We start from the raw sequence: 26,915 nt of genomic DNA on the forward strand, positions 1-26,915 counted from the left end.
CTCTTCTAGTATCTGACAATTCAGCATACATAAAGGTAATGTTATTCCAAAGCTGCTAGATGCATTGTATGAACTGAGTGCATAGCTTGTGAAGGGTGGATGAAGGTTGGCCAGAGTGCCATCTGGCCCTGTCAGAGAGAGAAAGAAAAAACACCTATAGGGGCTGGAAGCCCTTTACACTAAATAGACATTAATTAGCTAGTAATATCACCCAGGCACTGCTTTATGAGGCAATAATAACCTAGTTCATGAGAGGGAAGCAGAAAAAGGCTGACTGCCAAGTGTTTTAACTCAAGCACAAAAATCAGATAATTGCCCAGAAAATCAGTGCTATTGTACAGATGTTAGAAGATATTTGTTATTATTTTTAAAAAGTGAAATCTTTGTGTGGTACAAGGGGAGAAGAACATCAGGGATCAAAGCTTGCATACAGAAAGGAAAAGGAATGCTCATGTAGTAGAAGTCAAGAAAATATTGAAGCATTTAAACATGTTGTGCAGGAGCTGCCTAGTGATTTTTGAAATGTTGTTGAAAAAATCCAAGTGTTTCTCCAAAACTTTTGCACTGGAAAACTCAGTGCCAGCTCTTAAATAAGCAAAAAAGTCTATTTTGGTGTGTTTTGATAGTAAAATCTGGATTAGTTCAGATTTAGTTTACAAGCTTAAGCTATATAAGTAAAATACATGTTTTAACTGCCTATTTGTACAGCTGTATAAACGCCTTTTCCCAGACATTACATGAGTAGTGATTACTTTTGAGCAAGTCTTGTTTGTGAGACAGCATAGGTCATATCTTACTTTCACTGTGTGCTTGTATAGTCCTTAAAATAGGATTATTAACAAAAAGCAGTGTCAATTTGTGCTCAACGCATTTTCTTTCCCTTATTTTGTCTTAAACACTTTTACAAATAGCTTGTAAGGCACCATTCTTGCTACCTTAAAATGGAGCATGAGAAAGACTTGCCTAAATTGGCTCTCCAGGTCTTGCAAGAAAATTGGTATTAAAAATGCTCTTAGTGAAGGGAAGGATAAGAACTCAAAGAAGAGAAAATATGATGTAAAGAGTATTGAAAATGTTTCAGGGACAGATAAATATGTGTTACATAAGAAAAGTACTTTGAAGAATGTGAAGAAAAAAAAGGAACTATAAGTATGCAGCAAGTGGATAAGGAATTGTTTTGATGAAAGCAAAGTTCCTCACTGAGATTGAGTGGTAAAAACTGATGCACCTCAGTGAGAGACCTGGTCTTGTATTATGAAAGCTCTCACTACTGTCAATGTAATGCAGTCACAGTAGTTAAATTCTTGCTTATGTTCTAGATGGAAGCTAAAAATTATCTATCATTAGGAAGCCTTTTCTTCACTTGCTGCTGTAAACTTTCCCTTACTCTAATTTCTGGAGCACTTCTTGACAAAGAAGACACCTATTAATTGTTTTATTCTCTTGGGCCCAGACATTGGGAATAGAGAATTTCATGTATTCAGAAATTGTTAAGAGCGTGAGGAAATCCTGGCATTTTGATCTGACATCTGAGGAGACAGAAACAGGACTAGGGAAATTGTCACCACATATCAACAGCAAGGTCCCCTTGGAGCCTTCTCCAGGCTGAACAAGCCCAGTTCCCTCAGTGTTTCTTCGAAGGAGAGATGCTCCAGCCCTCTGATCATCTTTGTGACCTCTGCAAACAGTCAAAATCAGATGACTCTGAAAAATGTTTTACATGAACTTTTAGCAATTTCTTCTTTTAAGTGATTGAATTCATGGAAGATCATTTAATTACCACTTCCCTCATTCATTAGCAGGATTTGATGTCACTGCTGCCAAAGTCCACTGCACTTACACAGAACTGGGATGTAGAAAAGTCATATTTGTTACTTATTAAAATTTCTGCAGCAGTCATTAGTATTTGGTACATACAGATCCTAGACACATTGTCTTGGCAACCCTTTTACCAGTAATACTGAGTCTTAAGACATTGTCTTTTGTTTTTGCCCTTGTTAAGAGTAATTAGGAAAAGAAGAAACTGGAATTTTGATTTGATTTGCCTGTGTAAAACCTTATTTTTGAATGTGAGTGCAGTGGAAATTGTGTTTATTTTCTTCCAGAAATAAGTCTCCAGCTTTTGCTGTTGAGAAGCTGAATTGCAAAGGGGTTTTAATAACAGCCAGCACATCTGAGGAAGCAGGTTTGTGTTTCTGCTCCTTCAGTATGTAATGGAAATAGAATAGTACATCCTATACTGCATCCTATACTACTTATAGTACCAAATGATTTTATTTTTCAAAATGTAAATCTCCAGAGTGGATTGGGTGGGAGTTTAGCTTTCTCTTTTCACACCCACCTGCCCCTAAGCACTCAGAATGAGGGCTCTTAATGACTTTTGTTGCATCTTAACACCTGATGCACAGCTGAAGGTATTCACTCTACTGACAAATTATTTTGGCAGACAGTGACATGCAAAACATTCCCACACACCGTGAGACTACAAATTGGCCTCTTTAGAGAGATCTTGCTTCTTGACTGGCAGGCTGCCTTCCAAAAGAGAAGTGCGAGAGGTGCAGCTCTTCTCCTTTTATGACCTTAAGTACAGAATACACATGTTCTTGCCAAAGGGACTTACTTACCCCGACGTTGAAAAAATCAGCTACCATCTCACTTGAAAACACTTTCCAAATATTTTCAGTAAATAAGAAGAGGAAAATGAGTTTTCAAGGTGGAATGTAAGTTTTGGAGTGTGTTTAAAAGGTGAAATTGATGTTGACAGAGTACAGATAAGTAGGTGCCTCACTTTTAACTTGTTTGCTGTAACAGCTATTAATCTACACTTGGTCTCTGGCTGATTGCCAAGGTAAAAATAGAAAAGTGCTCTCTCTGTGTTTTTTTGTTTTTTTGTTTTTTTTGTCCTATTTCTTGTTACAATTCATTAAGTTTCTTCTTTCCCCTCTTTCTTCCTTCCCTCCCTCCCTTCTTTCTTTTTCTCATTTTTATTTTTACCTTTCGCTTCCATTCTGCTTGCTTAGTTCAGCTCCTGGAGCGAGAAGCAAAATCTATACTAAGAAGTATGGCAGATGTATAGCATGGAAGGCAGAGGAACGTATCAAGACAGTCACTTCCTGTATAATTGTTTTCTGTTTGACTGGGTAAAAGAAAGTGACATTTGATAATTTGATCTTTAGGGTCCACTGCTTTCCTGAGAGCGTCATGTGTGTGGTAAATGTAACTGGCAAGAAAAGGACAGAGGAGAACTGATGATTCCACTGTGGGATATGAATATCCCCCTCCTTAGCTTTATGGAGTGGGAATAGCAGATGCAGGGCCCCCAGAGATATACATTACTGACACTGGAAGAGGGGCTAGCTGGGTTTACTCATATCATACAGAATGACCAACAGAAAGGGTGCCTGTATTTTTCTGAGCTTGCTTTGAGCACTCATAAATACAGGATAAATAACCTCCAGCATTGCAAGCTTCCAGTCCAATAAATGCTGGAAAATAAGTGAACCTTCTTGTTTTAGGTAACATATATGTGTCTATTTCTGTGTACTTGTTATCTATATGTAAGACCTGAAGTAAGATTGAAAGAACCATCCAGGTCTTAGATTTATGAGGATTTTGCAGGAAAAGCAAACCTGTGTCCATGTTCTCTGTTGCTGCCATAAAGAGTGACTATTTGCTTGGAGAGGAGACCAGTTCTTAGTGTGCTCTCATTCAGTACTTTTTTCCCAGCCTTAATGATTCTATAATTCTATGAAATCCAAGACTAATAAGCTTTTAGAGGTTCAGGGCATGGTCCTGATCTGTAATGCTGTGACATGTAACGTGCATCAAACAACATAGAATGTCTAACCTTTCATACTAGGACATCTCATAAACTGCATTCAGACTTTATTTGTTGATATTCTATACATATTATAAGGTTTTGGCTTAACAGGTTTGCAGAGATAATTAAAATGTAATTTGGTAAAAACAATCAAACAATCAAACAAAAAAGCTGCTCTAGATCATCATGCAGAAGTGCTACTTTGGCTTACTTGACTTATGCTCCAAAAAGTCAAGCCTTTGCTAACTTTCTCCAAATTCTTCTGGTATCCACATGTTCGAATTTCATCTGTAGCTGGAAAACTGGAAGGGCAAGTGTCAAAAGATCATACAGAAAAAGCTAGAAAAAAACCCATCACATAAAAATAGGTCGTCTTTTGAGGATTGCAATTTAGTATTTTGGACCCATAAAACTTGGACTGTTTCGATGACAGTGGGAGCAATATTTTGACATCAATGCTCACTCCAATTAGGGGAGTTGCTGAGGGTGGGGGAGCCCATTTCCCAGGCTGCCCTTGTTCTTCCATGTCTTGGATGCAGGTCCTAGGCCCCTGGCTGCAGCTTTATATGTGAGGATGTAGAAGGCTCTGTCTCTTCTTGAAAAGCTGCTGAAGCATGTTTTGGGAGGAAGGAGAAAATTCTGAAATCTGGAAAGTACTCAGAGGAGTAGGGAGAAAAGTTGTCCCTGCTTGCCTGCTGCTCCTTTGTGCTGTGAAAGGAGCTCTAACACCCAGCTCTTTGTCTCTGTAGCTGAGACTGAGTGAGCATTTAGCAGTTCTGGCACAGATGTGTGTGCCTAAGAGGGAAATACATGAAGAGTGGGGCCATAGCACATATCCTTGCTGTGGTTCCTGGCAGTGTCAATGGCCATGGGCAAGGAGGGACAGATGGACCTGGCTAAAATATGCCTGCCAAGAATTGAAACCAGAGAGCCAGAAGTGGCTTGGAGCCAGTATAACCCTGACTCCTAGATTCTTGTATCTCTGCCAGGCCTCTAAAAGTGTAGCACAAAAAACCTATCTGAAACTCTTATTACAAAGATTTATTCTCCATTATTTACCCCATAGCAGGAGTGTAAAGGGCTCAGCAGATCTGCTCTGCATAGGATTATAGAGGGGTGTGTGTTATACAAATTAATTGATTTTTTTTATTTTTTAATTAATGGTAAGCAGTGAGGGTTACTTACTGCTTAGCACTTGTGAAAACCAGGCCACTTATTTATGAACATAATTGCATGAGCCTTTTTCTGAGGGATTCTTATGTTTCAGTCTCCCTCCTCTCAAAACCACTAAAGGCAATTTACCAGGAGTCACTGGTTTGCTTTGTGGTAGCAAATGCATCACTTAGGGCAGCTTCTAGATTATTTAGAAATCCAAGCTGGCCTGTCATTATTTGGATGCTGTCCCAGGATACCAAGCAGCTGATGTGCTTCATCTCCATCCAACCTGAGGGCAAAGCTGGGGATGTGATTTCTGAATCAATATAACCAGTGTGCCATGGCTGTCATGGCTTTTCAGTTATCAAAATGATTCCTTTCTCTGGGTTAAATAGAAAGCCACTGCTTTATTTGCACCTTTCCTCCATCCCACTCTGCCAAGATTTGTTGAACAATTGACAGAGTAGGTCAGTGAGGATTTTGAAGATTTAGTTCAAGACTGGAAATGGAAGAATACCTTTTCAAAGAGTCTTGGATCAGGATCTCTTCAAACTGAATGTCTTACATTCCCCCTGTGGTACTTTGGTGTCATGTGGTGATGAAAGAAACGGGAGGCAAGTATTAAAAAAGAAAATCAACAAACATCCTGGATCACCCTGCAGTGATCCTGATAGGCACCTGGAAATGCCTTCTTTTCAAAGATGCAATTCAGCATTCTTCGGTCATGTTTTTGATGACGATTCCAAAGAAAAGCTATCTATTTCAAGTTAAACATATTAGAATGTTTATCCATCTTTTTCTTCTTATAATTTTTAAGTCAAAGTTAAGCACGCTTGGATTTACATTTTGTTCTGCTCTGAAAATCTGTTCTTCCCTAGTTAAGCAGCAATTCCCAGGGCATTCCTCTGGGTGTCAGTACAACTTCAGATATAACTGTATTGTGGTGATACAGGCCTGCCTTCTCTTGAAGTCTTTTACAGTGGACGGAGAAATACAGTAGATGTTAAGAGAAAAAAAAAAAGTTAGACAGTAGTGAGACAAGATATGAAACAATATGAGGTACAGATATGCCTGAGACACAACAAGTGGATACATTAGAGCTACCCTGGTTTTCCTATGAAGCACCAGACTACCTGAGTTGCTGGGCTAGTCACAAATTTATGTGCAGGTATCACAGAATCATAGAATCACAAGGTTGGAAAGGACCTACAAGATCATCTAGTCCAACTGTCCCCCCATTGCCACTGCTACCACATAAAATATCTCGTAGCTCCTCATGCAGACACAGGTAGAGACAGGCTATAGGAGGAAGCTACAGAGATGCCAGGTAACCTGCTGATCTTTGCCCTTAATGGAATTAGAAAAAAAATTAGACTCTCCAGACTGTTGGTACTGATTGACAGGATATGTCTGAATTGAATTCTGTAAAATAATAAGTGACTTGAGTGGATTTTTTTAGATTCAGGAAGCACTGCTGGTCAGCATTTTCCCACATGTGAGAGACAGTGTTGCCATTGTCTGAGAGAAATACTTTTTATAAGAGTGACAAGAAAAATGGAATATTAATAAAAGAAAGCATTGTAGAGAGACTTATAAAATTGCAAAAAATGAGTTGGAAAGGACCTCTGAAATTCATCTAACACAGCTCTATTTGAAATAGGTTCCGTTACAGATCTTCAGATTCTGTCCAGCTGAGCATTCAATGTCTGCAAGGCTGGAAATTCAACAATATCTTTGCACAACCTGTATCCCTCTTTGGTCATCCACACAATGTTTTTCCTAACATCCAGTCTGAAATTCCCATGTTCTAGCTTGTGACTGTTGCTTCTCATCCTATCTTTCCTCCTCCTTTTTACTTCAGGAAGGCTCTGGCCCCGTATTCTTTATACCTTTGCATTAGATAGTTTAAGGCAATAGGATTTCCCCTGAGTTTTCTTACTGCATGACTCCAATTCCCTCAGCCACCTCTGATGTGCCCTCACCATCTCTGTGACCCTTCGAGTTCAGTTTGTCAATGTCTGTCTCATTCTGGGAAGCCCCAACCTTGATACAAAACACCAGGTACAGTCTCACAGAGTAAAGGGGAAAATTCCTTTTAATTTACCTTAGGTTTATACTGTTGTGAATACAACCCAATACACAGTTAGCTTTCATTCAGTGTGTGGTGACACACTGGAACAAGTTGCCCACATAGGTTGTGGATACCCCATCCCTGGAGATGTGCAAGGCCAGAAGGTCTGGTGGTTGGTGATTTTGCCAAGCAGGGGGGTTGAAACTAGGTTATCTTTGAGGTCCTTTTCAACCCAGGCCATTCTATGATTCTGCTACATGACTCTATGATTGTTGTGAGGGCATGCTGTTGATTGACATTCAACTTGTAGGCAACTAACAACCTACATTTTGTTCTGAAATGCTGGTTGGCCCCAGTATGTCCCGTTGAATGAGTTTGCTTTTCTCCAGGTTTAAACTTTCCATTTGCCTTTGTTTAACTTGTTTCTCCTACCTTGTTTCTCCTGCCTACATGGGTCATTTAGAATTGGGCAAGTGTAGGTTGAAAGTGGAAGGCTGGAGCTCTCAGTAATTTCTAGACTTGTATTTTCTGTCAAGTGCCATGACAGAAAATAGCTAGGCTGAATGTTATATTTAACTTTTATTGGGCTTCTCCAAGTAAGAGATGCTGAGAGAGCAGGAAAACAAGTAGTTCTGCTTTTCTGCCAGGAAGATACAAGTCACAGTCTGCAGCTGCAGGGAATTTGCCAGTCCCAGAGGTTTTGATGCAGTTTGCTGAATGAGGGAGTTTCCTCACCTTTTTTTTAAAAAAAATAATTAATGTGCTAAGACTTATCTTTCATTCCAATCAGAGAATATGTGAATAAATCCCTGCAGGAATGCTATTTTCATTTCTGAAGAGATGAACACACAAAATGAGGAGAAGCAGATTTAATCTAAAAGCTCTTTCTCTCCATTGCTCACAGGCAGGTATGTGAATGAGAAAGTTTGCAAAAATACGTTGCTTGAGCTGGGGAAAAAGACGAATGGTCATAAAACCCAGCAAAATTGCTGCATGTGGATTGTTATTTGGCCTTTAAATTCTAAATGGCTGTTTTTAAATAGGCCTAGTGCAGATGGTTTCTGCTACAGGTTTATTGATTAAAATAGCAACTTCACATCAGCTCTGGGTTTGTTTCTCCAGAGGCTTTTGTCTTCATGAATAATGTACCAATTTGCTGAAATTTTGTTAGAATTCGTCTGCTGGAGGTAGGCTGTGTTCTTCTGGATTTTGGAAGTCTTTGTTGACTAGGCACTAAATTGTGACAGCCCCCTGACCTGCCTTGCTTAGAAATGAATATTTCTTCCTCCACCCCTCCAGTACTGAATAAATCTAATGCTTGCACACTGGGGAATGCACTGGGAAACAACTCCTAGTATTTGGCTGTTTGGAGAAGGCTTTCATGATACAGAAAACTGTCTTGTCTGCAGCAGGGATTAGACCTAGGCCAGCAAAAGATCTAAACACTGAAAGAGTGAGCAGAAAAATATCAGTGAGCTTTGGATCAGTTTCTGAACTCTGAGGCACAGTGCTGTTTTAGGAGGACACGTCTCATGCCTTCAATACCATGAGTCTTCTCATTTCCTGGAAGCATCTCATGAATGGATGATCAGGGTCTTTTTTCATTATCAGGCTTTTTTGCGCATAAGCTAAGTTGCTGGAATTTATTTGTGCACCTTGTGTAAGGACGAAGTATAGTGCTTGGCTTTTGTAGACTAGGCAACATGCAGCTTCCATTGTAGACTGAGGCTTGCAGGTGCTAATATCTCTTCTGAGTAGAACTTCATGCTGTACAATGGGAGAACAACACTGCAGGACTTGTAGCAAAAGAAGGGATGCATGAAAAGAAGGGAACAGCATGAAAAGGTGGCAACATGCTTTCTTCCTCATTCTTTCTGATCCTCTTCCTGTTGTTGTAGTAAGATTTGTATTCTCTTCAATTAATCAGTACAGCAAAAACTCTTCATAAAGCACCAGCAAACTCAGGACAGAGAAATCAGATTGATACTTTTTGGTGAAAACATTTGCAATTGGTCTTCCCTTTCACTTCTATGTATGGGAAAGAGCAATGCTGGTAGAAGAACATAAGAATTCTGAAAACGTAGCCAGTCATAGACATATGGACCTCTTTACTCTCTTTTGGGGAAGGGCTGGTAGTGGTGATGATGAACCTACAAGTTAGTTTTGGCAACACTGTTAATTTTCCAGCAAGAGAAGAGTATAAACAAGTAACTGTTGTTGATGTCGAAAAAATAAGCAGTTCCATTCCAAAGTATCCAAGATCAGGATATTGCAGTGCCAGATCCTTTTCCTGAAGGTTGAACTAAATGGAAATCTCTTCTTGATTTAATTTGCAAAGTGTATTGACCCAGGTGGGGATACAGATCTTGACAGCATGTTAGTTCTTCTGATGTACCTCTGATTTGTCTCTACTTTTTATAAGGCACGGAAGTTGTGATCGATGTTTTGCCTCTTTGTGGCTGTAAAGCACATAGCTAGAATCATTCTCAGATAGGAGCTAGTTAGACACTTCCTATGTGGATGTTAGCAGCTTGGAATCCACCGTTCTCAGGGCACCCATTTGGTGACCATTGCTGCCACAGTATATCCCTCACACTTCTTAAAGAACTGAAAAAAAGATGTGTGACTAGAAATATGAGCATCCACCAGATTTTTTTGTTGTCAGGTAAGTCCCTTGTGGCTGTGGAGAGAGTGGATGTGGTTTAAAGTAGGTCATTATGCTTTCTTTTTTTCATTTCCTTCCTCCCTCTCATAAGAATGGGGTAGACCAAACAATGCATAAAGTGCCCAACACTAACAAAGTGGACTTTAAAATAAGTCGGCAATTCTTCACTTCCTTACACTGTAGTTACAGGCATGACTCCTGTTGGAGTAGTTAGGACAGTGCTTGAATGATTTGGAAAATTCCATCCTCTGCTTAGATGTATGGCCTGAAATTATACAAAATTGTTGAAAATCCTTTTCTCTCTGTCAAAATACTCTTTCTGTGAGTAGTGGAATAAAGGAAGTCTAGTTTATTGTCTTTGGTCCTTTGGTATCTCAAATTTGGAAGCTCGTGTTGCGGTTTTCCTGTTACTGAGATATTCAGAACCTTTCTTTGTGCCTTCACAGCTACCTCAAAAAGTTTGACCTCCTGCTATTGCCTTTCCTTATGAAAGTAGTAATTGGATCTCCACCTCCTCTGTTAATAACATGGGAAATCAGCCAACAGGCTCAAACTTTATTAGTGTGAGGCAGAGATATGCATACATAATCACAGCATCTTGTGTACATAAACCTATCTTCTCAAGATACCAGCCTATGCAACCTCAAAAGATGCCTGATGAAGCCTGACAAATGAAAACACTGCTAGTAGCAACAGTAGTACCTGTTAGATTTCTCACTGTTTAACCACTATATGTTCAAAGCATGCAAAAAAAGGAGCATGGGATTCGTACTTCGCAAAGTACATACTAATTTGGGGCACATTAAATGTGCACAGACCTATTTTCCATTGCACACTTCAGTGTTTTGATTGAGAAGGTGGTGGTGGTAGTGTGATGGCATCTCTTGTTGATTTTTTAAAGAGTTACTAACATCTGCTTTACAAGGCATTATGAAGAGCTAAATTATGGGATAAGCCAAATGTTTATTTTATTGTTTCAAATAAAAGTCTAAAAGGTGATGAAACTGTGCAATTAAGAAATGAAGTCAAGGAATAAATTCAGCTGTTACTGTGAGATACTTTGTTAGAAATAGGTGGAGTGCCAAGATATTTCAGCTAAGGACCCTACCATGATTCTTGCATGTAAAAATTATCTTTAAAAACCTAAATAATCACACCTTTTGATATGGCCATTTTTACATGATATAACCTTTTCAGAAATGCTGTGTTGAGTTTTGACCTTCAGAAGGGCTTCTGGTGGGTACTGACACGCTGATGAAAGCTGTGAAACAGTCCTAATCTTGACTACTGATCCTCTGAGTTGCCTTAATTTTTACCATATTTCCACAGACGTAGATGAAGTTGAAGGGCATAGCTGGTTTGGCTGACAGCAGAGCAGGACACATGCTTAGGATGTGCAGCAGCAATCACAGAATTTAATGGCAATAGTGGATTAATTAATTCTGATCCATACAGATACATTGGCTTCTAGCACAGTCAGAATCTTAATTAGGCAATCACATTTTTCCTTTCACAGTGACCATCGCTCCAGCTGTGCTGTAACTCTTTTGTCTCTTTCTGTTTGAATGTCTCTCTTCTTAAAAATAAAGATTTGCATACCTCGTCAGGAAACCTCCCTTTTCTTTCCATCTTTCCGATTTGCATCCACATATTTGGGTATCTGTTTCTGATGTCCTATATAATCTTTCAGCCTTACTTTTCAGTCTTGTGATATGGAGTATCCTCAGTTCCTTTATTCCTTTAAATCCAGGATTCCTAACCCTTTGCTTTCCCTCTAGCCCCCGCTGACTCTGTTAAAACTTTAACTTTCCTTCCTTCTCTGGCTGCTTTTCTCATGTCAACTTTGATCTGCTTGCTGGCAATACTAACATTTTAAAATCTTTTGTAATTTGTTTTTTTGTACTTTGATGCAAAAATTAAATATGTATTGCAACAGAAGTGAGAGTTGTCCATTCACTACAGGAATATACTCATTGTTAGCTGTGTGGGAAGGCTATACATGCAGTTGAAAATCATCATCAGGGAGGTGATGAGGCAGTGTTCCAATCCACTGTGTGCTGTCATCTGGGTCTCAATAAGCAAAGCACAGCCCAGATTTGGCTATACAATTAGCCCAGTTTTGCTGAGCCAAGCTACTGCAGCAAAGACAAAAATGAAAGGCCAGTACTTTACACCTCTTTATGTTCCTTTGCCATGGGTACTCACAGCATGATGAGTGAGATCTTTAGCTATGGGAGCTGTGAATCCCATCCCTGGGATTCAGTGGGGACCTTCTGTTTATCAGCACTGAGTGGTCCCTCATGTTTTATAACCCCTTGCTCTTGGAGTATTACCAGAGGTTTAAACCACTGGTAGGATAGCCTATAACATGTTGCTGCTGTCTTGTTCTTTTCACTGTCCAGACACTGTTGATTTTGTTTTTTTTTTTAACCTTGATTTTGTTGTTGTTCCATTTATGTTGCTTTTGTGAAAGTGCCATTATTATGAATTTGTTAATTCCAATTAATATTTTATACTCTACATCACACTGACTCATGATAAAAATGGCCTTAGTAGTTGTGAGTTCCTCCAAAGCTACCCTTTCCTCCGTTGCCTCTAGTCGTGAGGGTTCTTCCTGGCCCACACTTAACTGTTGTCCATCTGATAATCTTTGGAGGATCAGGATCAAAAGTAGCATGAGCTATTTCTAACAGTAATAGTGGTAAAGTTCTTTGCCAAGTACCTATAGAAACTTGTGGCATGAGTGCTTAACAGTGAGACCACAGCTGTATGAATGTGGTTCCATATGGCCATTCTTGCTTGCAGGACCTGCTGCTAGAGAAGGTCTCTGCGCTTTCTGCTCCTTTTTTTTCTTAGCTACTTTACAATCTCTCCTTTGAAATAAGCTCAAGAATAAAACCTTTCAATTCCTCCATATCTCATTTCCCATAGAGACTTTTGAAACTAATTTGTGACCTTTTCATGGCAAAGGTTGACTGGATTTTGTTGTTCTATTTCAGGTCACCAGTTTCTTCAGAAGATCAAGGTAAGATCTGCTTTATACATACAAATAGCATATTAAAAATTAGATTCAATGACTTGCTAGGAAGCTCTGTTTTAATACAGTTATGTTGGGGAAAAGTAACTTTATAAAATGAAAGTTAGATCTTACATGTTGTTCACATCTGGTCATCAAGTGCTTGTTCATGTAGTTGGAGCTGTCAGAAGCTAAGGTTATACTGAGGAATTTGTGAAATGAATCTTGCCCAAGCAAACTGGTAGTGGTTGCAATTTAGTCACGTAAATATATGAATAACCTGTAGAAAGTTGTTTGTGGATTTGAAGGGAAATACATGGTTTTAGTAATGATGAGCTCCTCTCTTATGGCTCATAGGACAGCACCTTTGTAACAGAGGAGAATGGATTTATACTTTAAAGGCTTGAACCTAACTTACCTGGTTACCACAGAAATTAGTTTGGGAGCGTGGTAAGAAATTTAGCACAGGCTGAAACTTCTACATGTAAAAATATTGCTTGAATAGCAAGAGTTGCAGGCTACAGTAATACACTTGTTCTGAAGTAAACTAAAAGATTCAGTCTTTTCCTGAGATTTCTGTGACTAACTGGTTAATACCTTGATCAACTTGGATTCTTAGGTGTAAATATCTTTAGAGAACAATAAATTGTTGTTACTTTGGTACTGAAGTCCAGAAGCATACTGCAAATCAGGAGGAAATAGCACTGGCAGAGTTATGCAAGGAACGAGGGGGGGGACAGAAACTAAAACTGAGAAGCGAAAATTCACCATGTAGCTCTGAATCTAGAATATTATTTTGGACTACAAAAAAAAAAAAAAAAAAAGTATTTTGACATCTAATTTATATGCATTTACAAAATCAGCAAATTTTCTGGACAATACAATCAGAATTATTTGAGAAAGATCCTGATGTGGAGTAGTAAAGGCTTGCAAATGAAGATATAAAAGGGGTGGGTCTGAGCCTGGGAATGTGTGGAGCACTACACAAGTGAGCAATAAAAATACTAACTGGTGTTGATGAGACTCAAGAGGGGTTACGGGATATGTTTGTTTGACCTGTGGGGTGACTAGTTAGGTAGCAGCCTACATTGTCTTTGGCACCTGCCAAGATATTTTAAATCCAGTGTAGTGGCTGTCAAACATACCATCATTAATAAATTCTCTTCCATCTCCTCAACGTATGATTTCTTAGTCAAGGTTATAGAAATAGAAAAGAGGTTAAACCAAAGATCCATCTAGCCTGTCTAGCCTATTCTTCCTGTCTGATCGTAGTAGATGCCTGATAAATAAGAGCAGGGAGGTGACAGAAGCATACAGTTTGACTTTTGGTGTACCTACCCTATCTGCCTCTAGTGATTTGCAGCACACTGACATAGCGAACCAAAGAGAGCTTTCTTATTTAACAGCTTATCTGCTTTTTCGCATGACCTCAGCTTTTTAATACAAAGCACCAGACACCTATGGCATGCTAACAGTAGTCCCCGTTTCTCCACCCTCAGAAGAAATTTGAAAACATTATTGTTTAGTATACTCTTTCCAAATCTAGACTTAATGTGATTTGGAATGCATAAGCTTGTTAATGATAGACTACTTTTGCTTTATCATTTCCCTTGTATTTATTCAATTGCCTCATTTTTATCTATTAATAGAGCAAAAGACAGTGTATAATGTATTTCCTTGTACGTCTTTAAATTTCCTTATTTCCTAATGTCATGATGTATTCCTTCGTTCCAATATTTTTATACTGTTCTATTCTTTCACAAAATCTTCCTGTTTTCCATCTACCATCTGCTGCCAGGGTCTGGCTTTTTAGGTTTGATAAACATCTCTGAATAGCCCCCTCCTTCTCTCTCTTCACTTTCTCTTGTAAAAAACTTCTGTAATACAAGGTGAAAGGCCTATGTTTGTTTGACAGATTGCTGATGGAGTAGTGCTATTCATTAGATTATTATTTTTTTGTTTTGTTTCGTGACTGGCATATCTAGCTAGATTTGCAAACCGTTTAAATACGTAGGAGTTTCTTTCAAACACAAAAGATTTTCTATGTTGCAGAAATGGTTTTAAGTTAAGGGAGGGAAGATTTAGGTTGCATGTCAGGGGGAAGTTCTTTACTATGAGAGTGGTGAGGTGCTGGAACAGGCTGCCCAGAGAGGTTGTGGATGCCCCATCCCTGGAGGTGTTCAAGGACAGATTGGATGGGGCCCTGGGCAGCCTGGTCTAGCATTAAATGGGGAGGTTGGTGACCCTGCCTGTGGTGGGGGGGTAGGAAATTCATGATCCTTGAGGTCCCTTCCATTCCTGGCCATTCTGTGATTCGGTGATTCTGTGATTCCAAGAGAGGAAATCCAAGTGTCTTGGATTTCCTCTTTCCCACTGTGCCATATGCAGTCCGCGGTAAATAGGCAAAGTAGTAGAATGAAAACATGACAAAAGTGCTGTAGCATAAGATAGCTTGAACCTAGGTGCTTCTCAGCCCATTTTAAGCATAATTGAGGAAGCAATTCAAATTATTCTGAAATCTATTATCTAAACACAACTTGGGATGATCCACAGTAGAGCTGAGAACTCTCTCAACTGCCTGGCTTTTACAGTGTTTCTGCATTTCTCTCCTGGTATATTTTTCTTGGAGTAGAGATCCAATAATTAATTTTAAGACTCTTATTTTCATTAATAATTAGTATTCAACCATGTATTCAGCATATTAAACATTTTTATCCTGAGTTATAAGGCAGTAATGCTTTAAAGTGTTCAGAGGGTTAAGATAGTGCTGTAATCTTACCTTGCTGGCATCACTCTCTGTCCTTTCTTTCTGCTGCTCTTCCCTATTATTGAACAACTTTCTAGTGATGATTTTCTGATGGTGTTATGTGTTGGCCATTGCTGAGAAAAGACGTTTTCTACAATCTTGTGCATTCACTTGCTATTTGGTTCTTGATCTTTTTTTTTCTTCTTCTTTAATCTTTGGGATCCTTTCTTCTTTTTATCTTTTTTTTCTTTTTTCCTTTTTTTTTCCCCTGACTGTTTCTTTCTTTTCCATTATTTTTACAGCCCTTTTCAAATGTCTCTTTTCCCTTGTCCACGGTCTTCTTCCTGCATTGTGAATAGGTTCTTGTATTGTGCTCTTCACTTTGGTTTCTCATTGTTCTTCTCCTCAGTGTACAGCACCTGCTTCTAGTGTTAGTTGCCAGAAGCAGCCATAGCACTTGTGGAGTAACAGAGTTGCTACCAGAATTAGCATCTAATGTGAGTGGCGTTTCCATTAATTCCTGACAGGACAATGCATTATGCTGAGCTGAAGAGAGGGTGAGTCTGAAGCACTGTCTGTCTGTGACTGGACATCTATTGAACAATTGTAACAGTGCACAATACTCCTTGTAATGGACACATGTTAAAGGCACCTTTATCAGTTATTAAATGGAGCCATTTTAATAGCCTCAGAAAGGGAATCAGTACCACTAGAAACTGGTAAAGATTTTGAGGCTTTTGTCTATGCCTTTGGTAGAAGGTACTTAAGACATGAGCATTTAGAGAGTGAAATCCAATTCCTTTCTTTCTTCTTTTTTTCTTAAACAAAACACCAAAACAAAAGACTAGGTGGAAAAACTAACTCCCAGCTTCCCTAATTGTCTGACCAAATTAAACCAACAAAGTAAAAATGAAAACATGGTAATTTAGAGAAGGTCTTAGGGTAGAAACCCGTGAATCTGGGCTTTTTGCCTTGTTTTCCTCTAGGAGACACGATTTTTGTTGCATCAGAATAATTTCTGGCAAGCTTTGCTATGTTAAACTCAGCATCTTTTTGCTGCAGTAGATTCCAAATTCATGAGGGAGTAGGGCACAAGTGAGAAATGAGAAATTAGGACAAGAGGCAAATATCATCAAACAAGAAATTTTGGAGAAGGTTGCTTATTACAGTGTCATAATATGACACTAGTGGGTAGAGGTGAAGAGTGATTTTTCTGGTTGGAAAGACAAGTAGGGACACCCGAAGGTCTTTCAGATTCTGTCAGGGGCTGATTTTTTAATAGCCATCCAGTCTGAATACCTTATCCTTAAAAGGCGTGTTTTTGCAGAACCAGAAGTGCATTAGAAGTGAAAGGGTTTTAAATGATGGCCATCAAACTAGCATCTGTTAGAAGACTTTTCCATAGGGATTACTTGGCCTAGCATTCAGCAGGAAGCTTGGGGTGAGAAATACAATACTGTGTCTGGAGGCCCCTGTGGGCAAAGAGCCAGAGAGGTTGTGGAGTCTCCTTCTCTGGAGATATTCAAAACAACTTGGACGCTTTCCTGTGGAAACTACACTGGAGAATGTGCTTTGTCAGAAGTTGGACTAGATGACCTCCAAAGGTCCCTTCCAACCACTACAATCCTGTGATTCTATGATAAGGATGGGAGTGACCAAATGTATGCCTGAAAGACAGTGCAGCTTCATCCTATACAGAAAAATGCTTTGCCATCTAGTATTGACACCTCTCTTCTAGACAGTGTGCTTTGAATTATAGCATGCTCCAGTGCTGTCTGCCCTATTAAAGGGAAGAGGTCTAAACTTGAGAAATAAGATGAGTGTGGGAGTCCCAGAAAACAGCACAAGAGCTGAGAACTGGGGATTTCCAGTTGACCTTGGGAACCTGGGCTTCACTTCATTGATCTCCTTTCTTGTTTTTGGAGTCACTGACCACTGGTCTTGCTAGTCAGAGTTTGCAAGTCTCCTCACAAGTGGGCTTTTAAAATTTATTTATTTATTTATTCTTAAAGTAGACTTCTGTTCTGAATACAGGGATAACAACTCCAGAGTTGTTGCTGAATCTCTCAGTGCTGGTAGAATCATTAAAAACAAAACACCAAAAACTTCTGTTTTGTAAAACAGATTCTTTCAAAGGGGAGTGATGATGGTTTTGCATGTCTCCAACTGAGAAGCTATATTCTTCAGGGTGATGCTGCTGCAATTTACCTTGCAACAAATTAAGATGTCTTGGGATGTTGTCACTGAACAAATCAAAGGCAGTGCTGTGGGGAGGAGGGGCTCCTGACTGCAAGTATTTATTTTGATTAATTAGCCACTTTGAGAAGAAAACCATCCTGGATAGTGTTTTGAAAGTATGTCTGTGGCCAGCTGAGCCAACAGACGCGTGGGGTAGCGTAGAGTTTGTTTGTTCACATCTCAGCAGAGGGTGGGTTTGATTGAGAGCCACAATACCTATAGCAAGAGAAAGTGTTCTGTGAAAGCACTTCTCTAGGACTGAGGGAGGTCCATTCTCCAAAACCGTTAAAAGGTACCTATATCCCATCTCCCATTATATCTAAACAGGCTGAGGGATCAGTAAGCAGCTGGGAAGAAAAGATCTGGCAGATGTAGGTAGTAGGGGAAAACCGAGACATTTTCTTTCCAGCTTTTCACTGTCTTTATCCCTTTGTCCTTGGAAGGGCATAGGATCAGTGAAACTGTTGTCTGGACCAGGGCATCAGTTTTCTAGCAGAAGACCTGGGTAACCTAACATTGTACTTCACTCCTGCTTTTTGTTTCTGATGACACAGTGATGCTCCTTGTGGTCAGCTGACCAAAGGTAATTCATTGAAATAATAGAGGAAAAAGAATTCCTTCCATCCACTCAAGAACCTGGCCAGCAAATAAAAGCTTGAACTGACCTTCAGATTGTTTATTCCTACTGTGAAGACCTAACTTTTAATATGAGTTACTTAGATATTGCTGGACAAAGGCACTGCAGGTAGCCTTGCTGTGGCAGAGACCTGAAGTAATTGCAATGGGAGAATCTGTAAGAGTAATGATCTGCCATGTTAGGGGAGGGAGAGGAATGACACGACCCACACTGTTCCTGTTTTTTTTTTTTTTTTTTTTTTTGCAACCCTTTTTTTATTTTTAAATAAAAAAGTAAATCATTTCTTAATTATTTTGCCTAGATCTCCCTTCCTGCCAAACTACTGCCACTCTGTTGATAAAATGTCTGCATTAGTCAGCCACAGTCTTCCCTGCCTTGTGTTCTTGCTTCATCAGAGACATTTTCCTCCACCACATCACTCCTGAAAATGACAGTAATTGTTCCCATCTTGGCTTAAAAATAAAAATGGTGGAAGGCAAAAGGAAATTAAAAAAAGGAATGATGTCTGCCAGATGGTATTTAGTTTATCTGCAACTGCTCTTTGGGTTTTTGGACCATTTACAAAGGAAGCCCTTTCGCCTTACAGTCATCCCTTCCCTTTGTAAAACTAGTTGAGACAGTCTTGCAGGAAATGTTCAGCATTAGGATTTGAATACTTCCACTTCTAACTATCAACTGTACTCTCAGCTCAGCACCAGTGCCACATAAACAATTCAGGGTGGACTCTAATTGGCATCAAATTACCTTTAAACTAGTCTGACAGTGCAAATGGGGCCTTAAAGGCAGCTTGGGTGTAATTTACATCTGCTTGAAAGCCTCTTTATCCTTCCAGAGTTTTATGAAGGGACTTCTGTGTAAGTGAGAATTTGGCCTTTCTTTTCCTTTACTGTGTGTGGTTATTTTTACTTTAAAAAAAAAAAAACAACACTTTTTTTTTTTTAACTTTTTTTTCTTAATCTTTTCTCTAAGCAGTGATTTGAAACTGTGTGTTGTTTGAATCTAAAATTCTAAAAAGAGAAGGTTTTTAATACAAAAACTACCTGAGCAAGGGGTAATTTTTGCATGTTAAATTCCTAGGCAAACAGATCAGTTCTTCCCTTTGGATTTCCACAGAATTAGGTAGTTCTGTAGCTAAAGGACAACCCAAACTGTTGAGAAGGACTTTTTACCTCTTTGAGCAATCCCAGAAATAGATATTATTGAAGTATGACTTGTTCAGAGGGCCAGCATGCTTCAAAGTGCCTCTTAAACCACAGGAGATGCTATGCTCATACACACGTTTTCCTGTACAGATGGATTAGCTGGAGATGCTTTGCGAAGGCCTCGTGCTGAACAGTCATCAAACTTTTGTGTCTGGCTGCTGTTCAGCTGATGTGCTTCTGAGCTTTGGGTTGTAGCAGATTGTCTGTTTTCTTGGTCTCTTAGGAATATTTTGAACTCTCAGGCTCTTTATCTGACTTTCTTTCATGGAAATAGTGTTTCGCAGTTCTGCTTTCATGAGCTACCTAGACCACTGCTGAAGCCCTGAGGTTCCCTAAGAAGTCTGAGCCTTTCCCAAAACTGAAATCCTGTGGGGAAATCTTATTTACCATCTGTTTCTTTAGGATATTGGATAGTGGCAGCAAACAAATACATTTTGGAAAAAGTTTCAAAATCAATCAGTCTCTGCCACAGTCAACAACAACAAAACCCAACCAAACACCAGTACATTGTAGGTTTGAAATCTGTGAACTGAATGCATTTTTGCTGTCTTATTTTTATCACAGTTCTTATACAGTCTTGAGTCTGCTGTGTAACTCCTTTAGTAGGTCCAGAAACCTTTGCCTGTTTCCTGTTCCCTTGGCAGACTACTCCTTCAGAAATTTCCAGTTTTCAAAAGGGCTTGTGAGAGACTTTTTTTTTAAAGATATAAATGCATTTTGCCCACGAGAGTAATTGATGAGTGATTCCTTCTCCTTACCTCAACCCTTGAGCCCTTTTCCATTGTATTTTTCTCCCCTTCTTTCATTGAGGGGAGAGAGTGAGAGAGTGGTTGTGGTGGACTTTAGCTGCCTGCAAGGGTGAAGCCACCACACTATCAAACAGCAGTACTGAACTTTGTGTTCAGGCAGATTCCTTAGTAGTATCTGGTCTGGTTTTACAGTGTTCTCTTGAAAATGGGTGTTTTTTCCTTCAACACAGTTTTTCCTATATATAGCTGTAAGAAAAAAAAATCAGTCCTGAGGTTTATGATAGGATCAAATATCTGTTTTCTTATCTTGGCACTAGTATAATAATAGATTCCAAAGGGAGTAGGTGTCTCTTACTTGGGCTTGACTGGGATCTGAGTCCAAACTGGGTAGCCCATATTCAGAGAGCTTTTCCATGTTTTATAATGATGAACATTTTTAAGTGCTCTTCCAATGAACATAGAAGTTATTTTTTTCTGCAGAATTCTAACCCAGTATTTCCATTGGCCATTTTGCTTTACTGCTTTTACTTTTTGTTAGTCTTTTGACCCTCATACCCACACAGATATATTTATTTCCATTGCTTTTCTTGGGAAACCTCTCAATGCACGAGACTTTATTTCCATTTACTTTTTTTGTTGCCATCTTCAGTAGTTGTTTCCAGTACTTGCAGGTGCATAAAAGACATGAAGAAACATTTAGTTGCTCTTTCAGCTTAACTTCAAAGAGAAATGTTTAAGCATCATCAGCTTCAGTGAGACTTGAGACTGTCTGCAGATCAAAGACCTGCCAGCTTGCAGTCATTCCAACAAAGCGTTATTATTTTTTTATTTAATTTCTCAGTTATGTAGACAATCTGGAGTACATATTTTAAAGGTTTTTTTGTTTTGTTTTGTTTTTGTTGTTTTTTCCCCAATAACCTAAAAGCAGATTAAATATTAAGAAGAGGTGAATGGCTTATAAAAGCTCAAATGCACATTCTTCACCATGAATCCCTGAAAACTGTCTGTGGTACTGGCAGACCCTTTAGATATGTCAGCTTACATGCTAGTTTATCATATTCATCATGGAAGGGAAGCAGTCATAGAATCACAGGAATCACAGAATCACAGGAACACTAAGGTTGGAAAAGACCTACAAGATCATCCAGTCCAACCATCAAATCATGGAGTGACTTGGCTTGGAAGGGACCTTAAAGATCATCAAGTTCCAACTGCACTGGCACAGGCAAGATTGCCAACCACTAAGTCAAGGACCTAGATCAGATTGCTTAGGGCCCCATCCAGCCTGGCCTTAAATGCCTCTGTGGCTGGGGCACCCGCAGCTTCTCTGGGCAGACTGGTCCAGCACCTCATTGTCTTGTGAGTAAAGAATTTCTCCCTGACATCTAATCTAAATCTGACCTCTTTTAGTTTGAAACCATTCCTCCTTGCCCTATCACTATCTACTCATGCAAAGCGTGTTCTCTCCTGCTTAGAATCTGCCTTTAAGCACTGAATGGTTGCATAAAGTCTCCCCTGAGCCGCCTTTTCTCCAGGCTGAAGAAGCCCAACTCCCTCAACTTTTCTTTATAGGAGAGGTGCTCCAGCCCTCTGATCATCTTTGTGGCCCTTCTATGGACCCATTTCAAAAGCTCCATGTCTTTCTTGTGCTGAGGGTCCCAGATCTGGACTCAGTACTCCAGATGGGACCTCACAAGGGCAGAGCAGAGGGGAACAATCCCCTCCCTGTCCCTGCTGGCCACCCCTATTCTGATGCAGCCCAGCGTACTATTGGCCTTTTGGGCTGCAAATGCACACTGTTGGCTCATGTTAAGTTGGCTCATGTTAAGTTATACCATAGACAGTTTTTCCAAAGTGGCCTGATCCACCACCTTTTCCTGCAGGCCAAGGTTGAAGGTCAGTCTGCAGTAAAAGAAAGGTCACCTCTGCACATTTCTATATAACTTACGTTGCCATCAGCTTTTCATATTAGGATTGATATTTACTGGATTGTACAGAGCTGTTACAAGCAAATTGTTGTTTACAGAGAAAACAGTGTATTTCTGAATGATGATCTATAAAGACTACACACTCACTTGAGAGCTTAGCTTTTTGAGTGACTGAAATAGTTATTATTGATTTCGGTAAAACTATTGATTTTGGTAAAACTAGTGCAAAATTATGAACAGGAACTTGTTTTCTTATCGTTTTTTGTAATGCTGAACTTTAATAGCTCAGAAGACTCCCGCTGTGTAAAAAGAACACTCTTCTAGTCAGGGTCAGCTTTTAACTTCTCAACATGTAAAACTGTAATTATTTTAAATTTCTGGTTCTGTGAATTTCATAGTCCTCAGCAGTAATAAAGAATGGGAAATGTTCTGGAAGCTAATGATAGGCCAAGTTAAGTTTAATAACAGCGAAGAAATGTGATGATGTCACCTTCTGCTGCAGTTTTTTTTTTTTTTTTTTTTTTTTTTTTTTTTTTTATTGCTATCAGCCCAGCAAGGTTTGAGTGAGGCAGCATTTGAAGAGGTGATCCTTAAGAGTTCCCTGGAGCATATCTGGCAGGAAATGGAGATGTACACGAGGCTCATAGTCAGATGACTCACAGTGGAACCCTAAAGTCTAATATATTTATTATCTGCTTCTAACCAGAAAGAAACATCCAGCACTGAAATGTGGATGGCACGTTAATTCCAAGTTCCAAGTCTTAGAAAGAGCTGGATGGTTGTAGCCACTGCCTGATAAATGAGGCTTGTACAAGGTCCTGAATATTTCAGATCATCACTCGTCTTACTGTGTCTTTTGGAGGAGCTGAAGATTTTATCAGCCCCTATTTTTTTACACTTTGGAGTTATGGTTGGTAAATCCTACCTGAATTTCCGTGTGCTTAAATGCAGGATTCCTTGCTTACTGTCATATATGGTCAGGTGCATCGTTAGCCTTATAATTTTTAACCTGTAGTAAGATGTGTTATCATAAATAATGCTTTGCTCTCACACAGTGCGTTTTGTTCTTACACCTCAAATGCCTTGTACCTTATACCTGCACTTTAATCATGGATGTGACAACTCCTTTATGCAGTACTTATATCTTAAAGCACTTTTAAATAATATGCTCCCTCCAGTGACACTCCCCAGACCTTCACTGAAGAATTCCTTGAAAACAGCAATAGCTTCAAAAAAGGAAAACGGTTTTATCGTTATTCACTATGGCTTAGTTTGTATAGTAGTAGCAGTTGTAACTGTGACCTGGAAAGGATAAAACCAAGTGTGCAGTCTGGCTAGTAAAATCTGGAAGATATTTATGGCTTATGGTTGCCTTTACTCACATAAAAAGACAGATTAATTCTGTACTGCTGATGTTGGCAGACTGTAGAACCATACTGTGCTTTGAGATTCTTTTCTGTCATATCAGTAAGCCTGAAGCTGAGACCCACTTACGTCCTTGGCATTGAGCTGATCAGCAGCTTTGGGATCAGAGGCTAATTTTCCTGCATGGCAGATGGGAAGGTGTAGTTGTTGGTGGTTGAGCCTTTCCTCACTCGAGATGTTTCTGATAGTTGTCAAATATTGCTTCTGAAGAAAGAAGACAGTGGCAACATCTTCTGTCCCTCTACTGTTTTTCTTTCTTGTGATACGTTGTGGTTGTGGGTCTGTCTTTGTTAGCAGTTACATTATGAGAATGTGCTGGGCAGCTTTTGAGGTCTGTGCTGGAGTGATGTACAATCAGTCTTACACGAGCAGTTAAACCATTCCATGGTTTTTGACTACAGGCTGTACTCAGTGACTCAAAGATTCCTTCCCACCCTGATATTCTCATGCTGCAGAAATACAAAAAGCTCCTGAAATTTATGAACATAAGCGTTATGCTCCAGACCCTTCATAGCTCTGTTGCCCTTCTCTGGACATGCTCCAGGGCCCCAGTATCTTCTAGTGAGAGGCCAAAAACTGAACACAGTAGTTGAGGCGTGGCCTCACTGGTGCTAAGTAGAAAGAGAAAGCTGCGCTAATTTGCAGAATTACCAGAATTCAAATACCAGTCTTTTTAACATGGCTTTTTTTTTTCTTTTTTTCTTTTTTTTTTCTTTCTTTCTTTTTTTTTTTTTTTTTTCCAGTTTGTGAATTATGCACTTGTCACTGTTCAATATTTAATTTATAAGTCATCTGTGTGTTTTGTTTCAGTTTTATTTGTAATGTGGCCAAGTTGGTGATTTAAGTTGGCCAAGGGGTGATTAGAACCAGGTGTCAAAATTCATCCAGTGGAGACCCAAAGTTGCTGCTTTCCAGCAGCTGTTTCATACATGATCTGTATTTCTGGCTGTCCATATCCTGGCAAGTGAAGTGACTCTGTCAAGATCCATCACCCTGGCAGTGATTTACATTTGCTGGGCATTTCAGCAAAGCAACTGCTGATGGTATAGAGATGGAGTAGGGACTGTCTGTAGCGATGCAGCCATAGAAAGAGTTGAACTTTGCTGAGAAGGCAGCCTAGGGTGTCTAGCACTGTGACAGCCTAGTTATATGGACAGACCACTTGAGTCTGAGTCTTGTCAAGGTGTCACATTTCATCAGCAATAAATCTGCTTGTTAAAGAAATGAAGAGTAATAAAACATTTCTATTAGTCATGAAACATATTTGTCTCATGAGAAGTTGAGGGAAAAAAAGGCTTGATTTAAATATTTTTTAAATTAAGTAGTTTTTGAAGCATCTTTAAGACATGAAGTTATTTTATGATTTAAAACAATTGCATAACTCATGTTGTATATTACACCAGTGGTGCAGTGTTGCTCAGAAGACAAAAAAAATATTCTTACTTTTGTGATTTTAAGTTAGCTTGGTATTGCATGTTAACTGTGTTTTGTCCAATTTCTCATTCAACTGTCTTAGCACTGCCATCTTCTTACTTTTTCAACCAGCACTTTTACAGCCAGTTAATTTTTGCCCTGCAGCCCCTCCTCCTGAGTATGCTCACCAATCCCATTTGAGTTTACAGGGTTAGTGTGCTAAGCAATAAGTGTACACTAAAGTGAGCCCTATTCTGAAGAACCTTTCTCCGTATCTACTTCTATGGCTTCTAAGTTTCCCAGCATTGTGGCTTACTGTACAGAGTTATTTTACTCTGATCTCATCTACTTGTTATGACAGCTGGTTTTGTTGATCTGTAGTGCATTCATTTATGCAATAGGTTATACTCTATCAAAGTACTTAAAGTCATTTGCAGGTAGGCTAGGTAAAAAGAATGTGATTAGCTCAAAGCTAAGCACCTACCTAAATGCTTAGCTGGATTGGAGGCTTAGAGAAGAGAGGAAAAGATTGCTTTAACTTTGTTTAATGTGTTTAAAGCTGTTTTATCCTAATATCACCAGGAAGATATCACCACATACTGGTTATGAGTACTCAATGCAGAAGACTTGCCAGACTTTTCTTTTGACTTCACAGTTTACTGGGTCTCCTGGCTTTTCTGAACTATAACCCCAACTACCAGCTCTAATTTGCATGAGAAAATGTATTTCTGTCTCTTAAGTAGTTTTAAGGTAACCATATCTTAAAATAGAGAATGTAGATGGCAATGAAAAGCTGGTGTCACCAGTTCATTTGATTTCTGCATGTGTGAGGAGACCAGAATAGTTACACAAGTCAGCCCACACAATAACTGTGGCTCTGAGATCCAATCTGTGAATAAGGACAAAAAAAAGATGAACTGAGTAGCACAAGGGCCACATTCTTTTCTTGTATTAAATCGAGCAGAGCCAGCACTAGAACTACAGGAGAAAAAAGATAACTGTATCCCACTGAAAATGAAGTCTGAAAAAAAGACACAGATGTATTTTTCCAGTTCGTTATCCTACTTGATGGTGTTTGACTTCTTCCATTCCTCAAAGCAGAGCGCCCTGGTCCCCACAGGCACTAGGAGATTTACTAGACTAAAAGTTTAACTTCTGATCACTGTAGGACTACCCTTAATCCAGTGGTACAAGAATACCTGTTATTGCAGTTCTTGCTTTTCTGTATGAGAAATTAGCTGACTGAATTTTTGCTATTCCTACTGCTCTGAGACTAGGGCATTAGGTGTCACTGAGACTTCTGAAAGCTGTATAGAAGTCCAGGTGTTTTCAAAGAAAGGAATGTTTGTTGAGTTGTCTTTGCATACTCTTCCTCTTCTGCCATGTCACTTCTGGAGTTGCAACAAACTCCTCGTGGAAGTCACACTGTGCAGTTTCCTGTGTGTTATTTTTCAGATACAGGTCCTTACCATAGTTTTCCTTCCCCCTTGTCCCTCCCTACATGAGCTTTTGGCATCATTATATCAAGGATGGCACTTCAGTAAATGCTTAACCTGATTGCACTGCCTAGACTTGAAAACAGAAATGGGCTTTGACACTCTTGAAAAAGTGAATTGAGGCAAATGTTTAATGCTTTTTATGATGCAAACCAAAAAACTGCTTTCTCAGTAATGTATATATATATATTTACTATATAAGTTATAATAGTGAGAAAGAGGGAAAAGGGTGGTTAATTGCTATCTACTAGTACTGTTGCTGAGTGCAGCCTATACATAGAACAATACAGAGTCTCAGGCTCTTGCCTTCCCTCTTCTTTCTAATGGTCTTGGGACTAACAGTTGTGGCAGTGA

The 26,915-nt window shown here is 39.3% G+C and overlaps 1 protein-coding gene across 4 annotated transcripts in view; it reads left to right on the forward strand.

The window, feature by feature from the left end:
• Nucleotides 1-26,915, forward strand: part of DGKI (diacylglycerol kinase iota) — a 209,992-nt gene that overhangs the window by 167,982 nt on the left and 15,095 nt on the right. For all 4 annotated transcript variants that reach the window (XM_090144503.1, XM_090144510.1, XM_090144523.1 and 1 more), the window contains one exon: nucleotides 12,711-12,736. In XM_090144503.1, coding sequence (XP_090000629.1) covers nucleotides 12,711-12,736 — 26 coding nt within the window. The remainder of the gene's footprint in view (nucleotides 1-12,710; nucleotides 12,737-26,915) is intronic.

Source organism: Phasianus colchicus, chromosome 1 (genome assembly GCF_987193195.1).
Source record: "Phasianus colchicus chromosome 1, bPhaCol1.hap1.1, whole genome shotgun sequence".
NCBI classification, from domain to species: Eukaryota; Metazoa; Chordata; class Aves; order Galliformes; family Phasianidae; genus Phasianus; species Phasianus colchicus.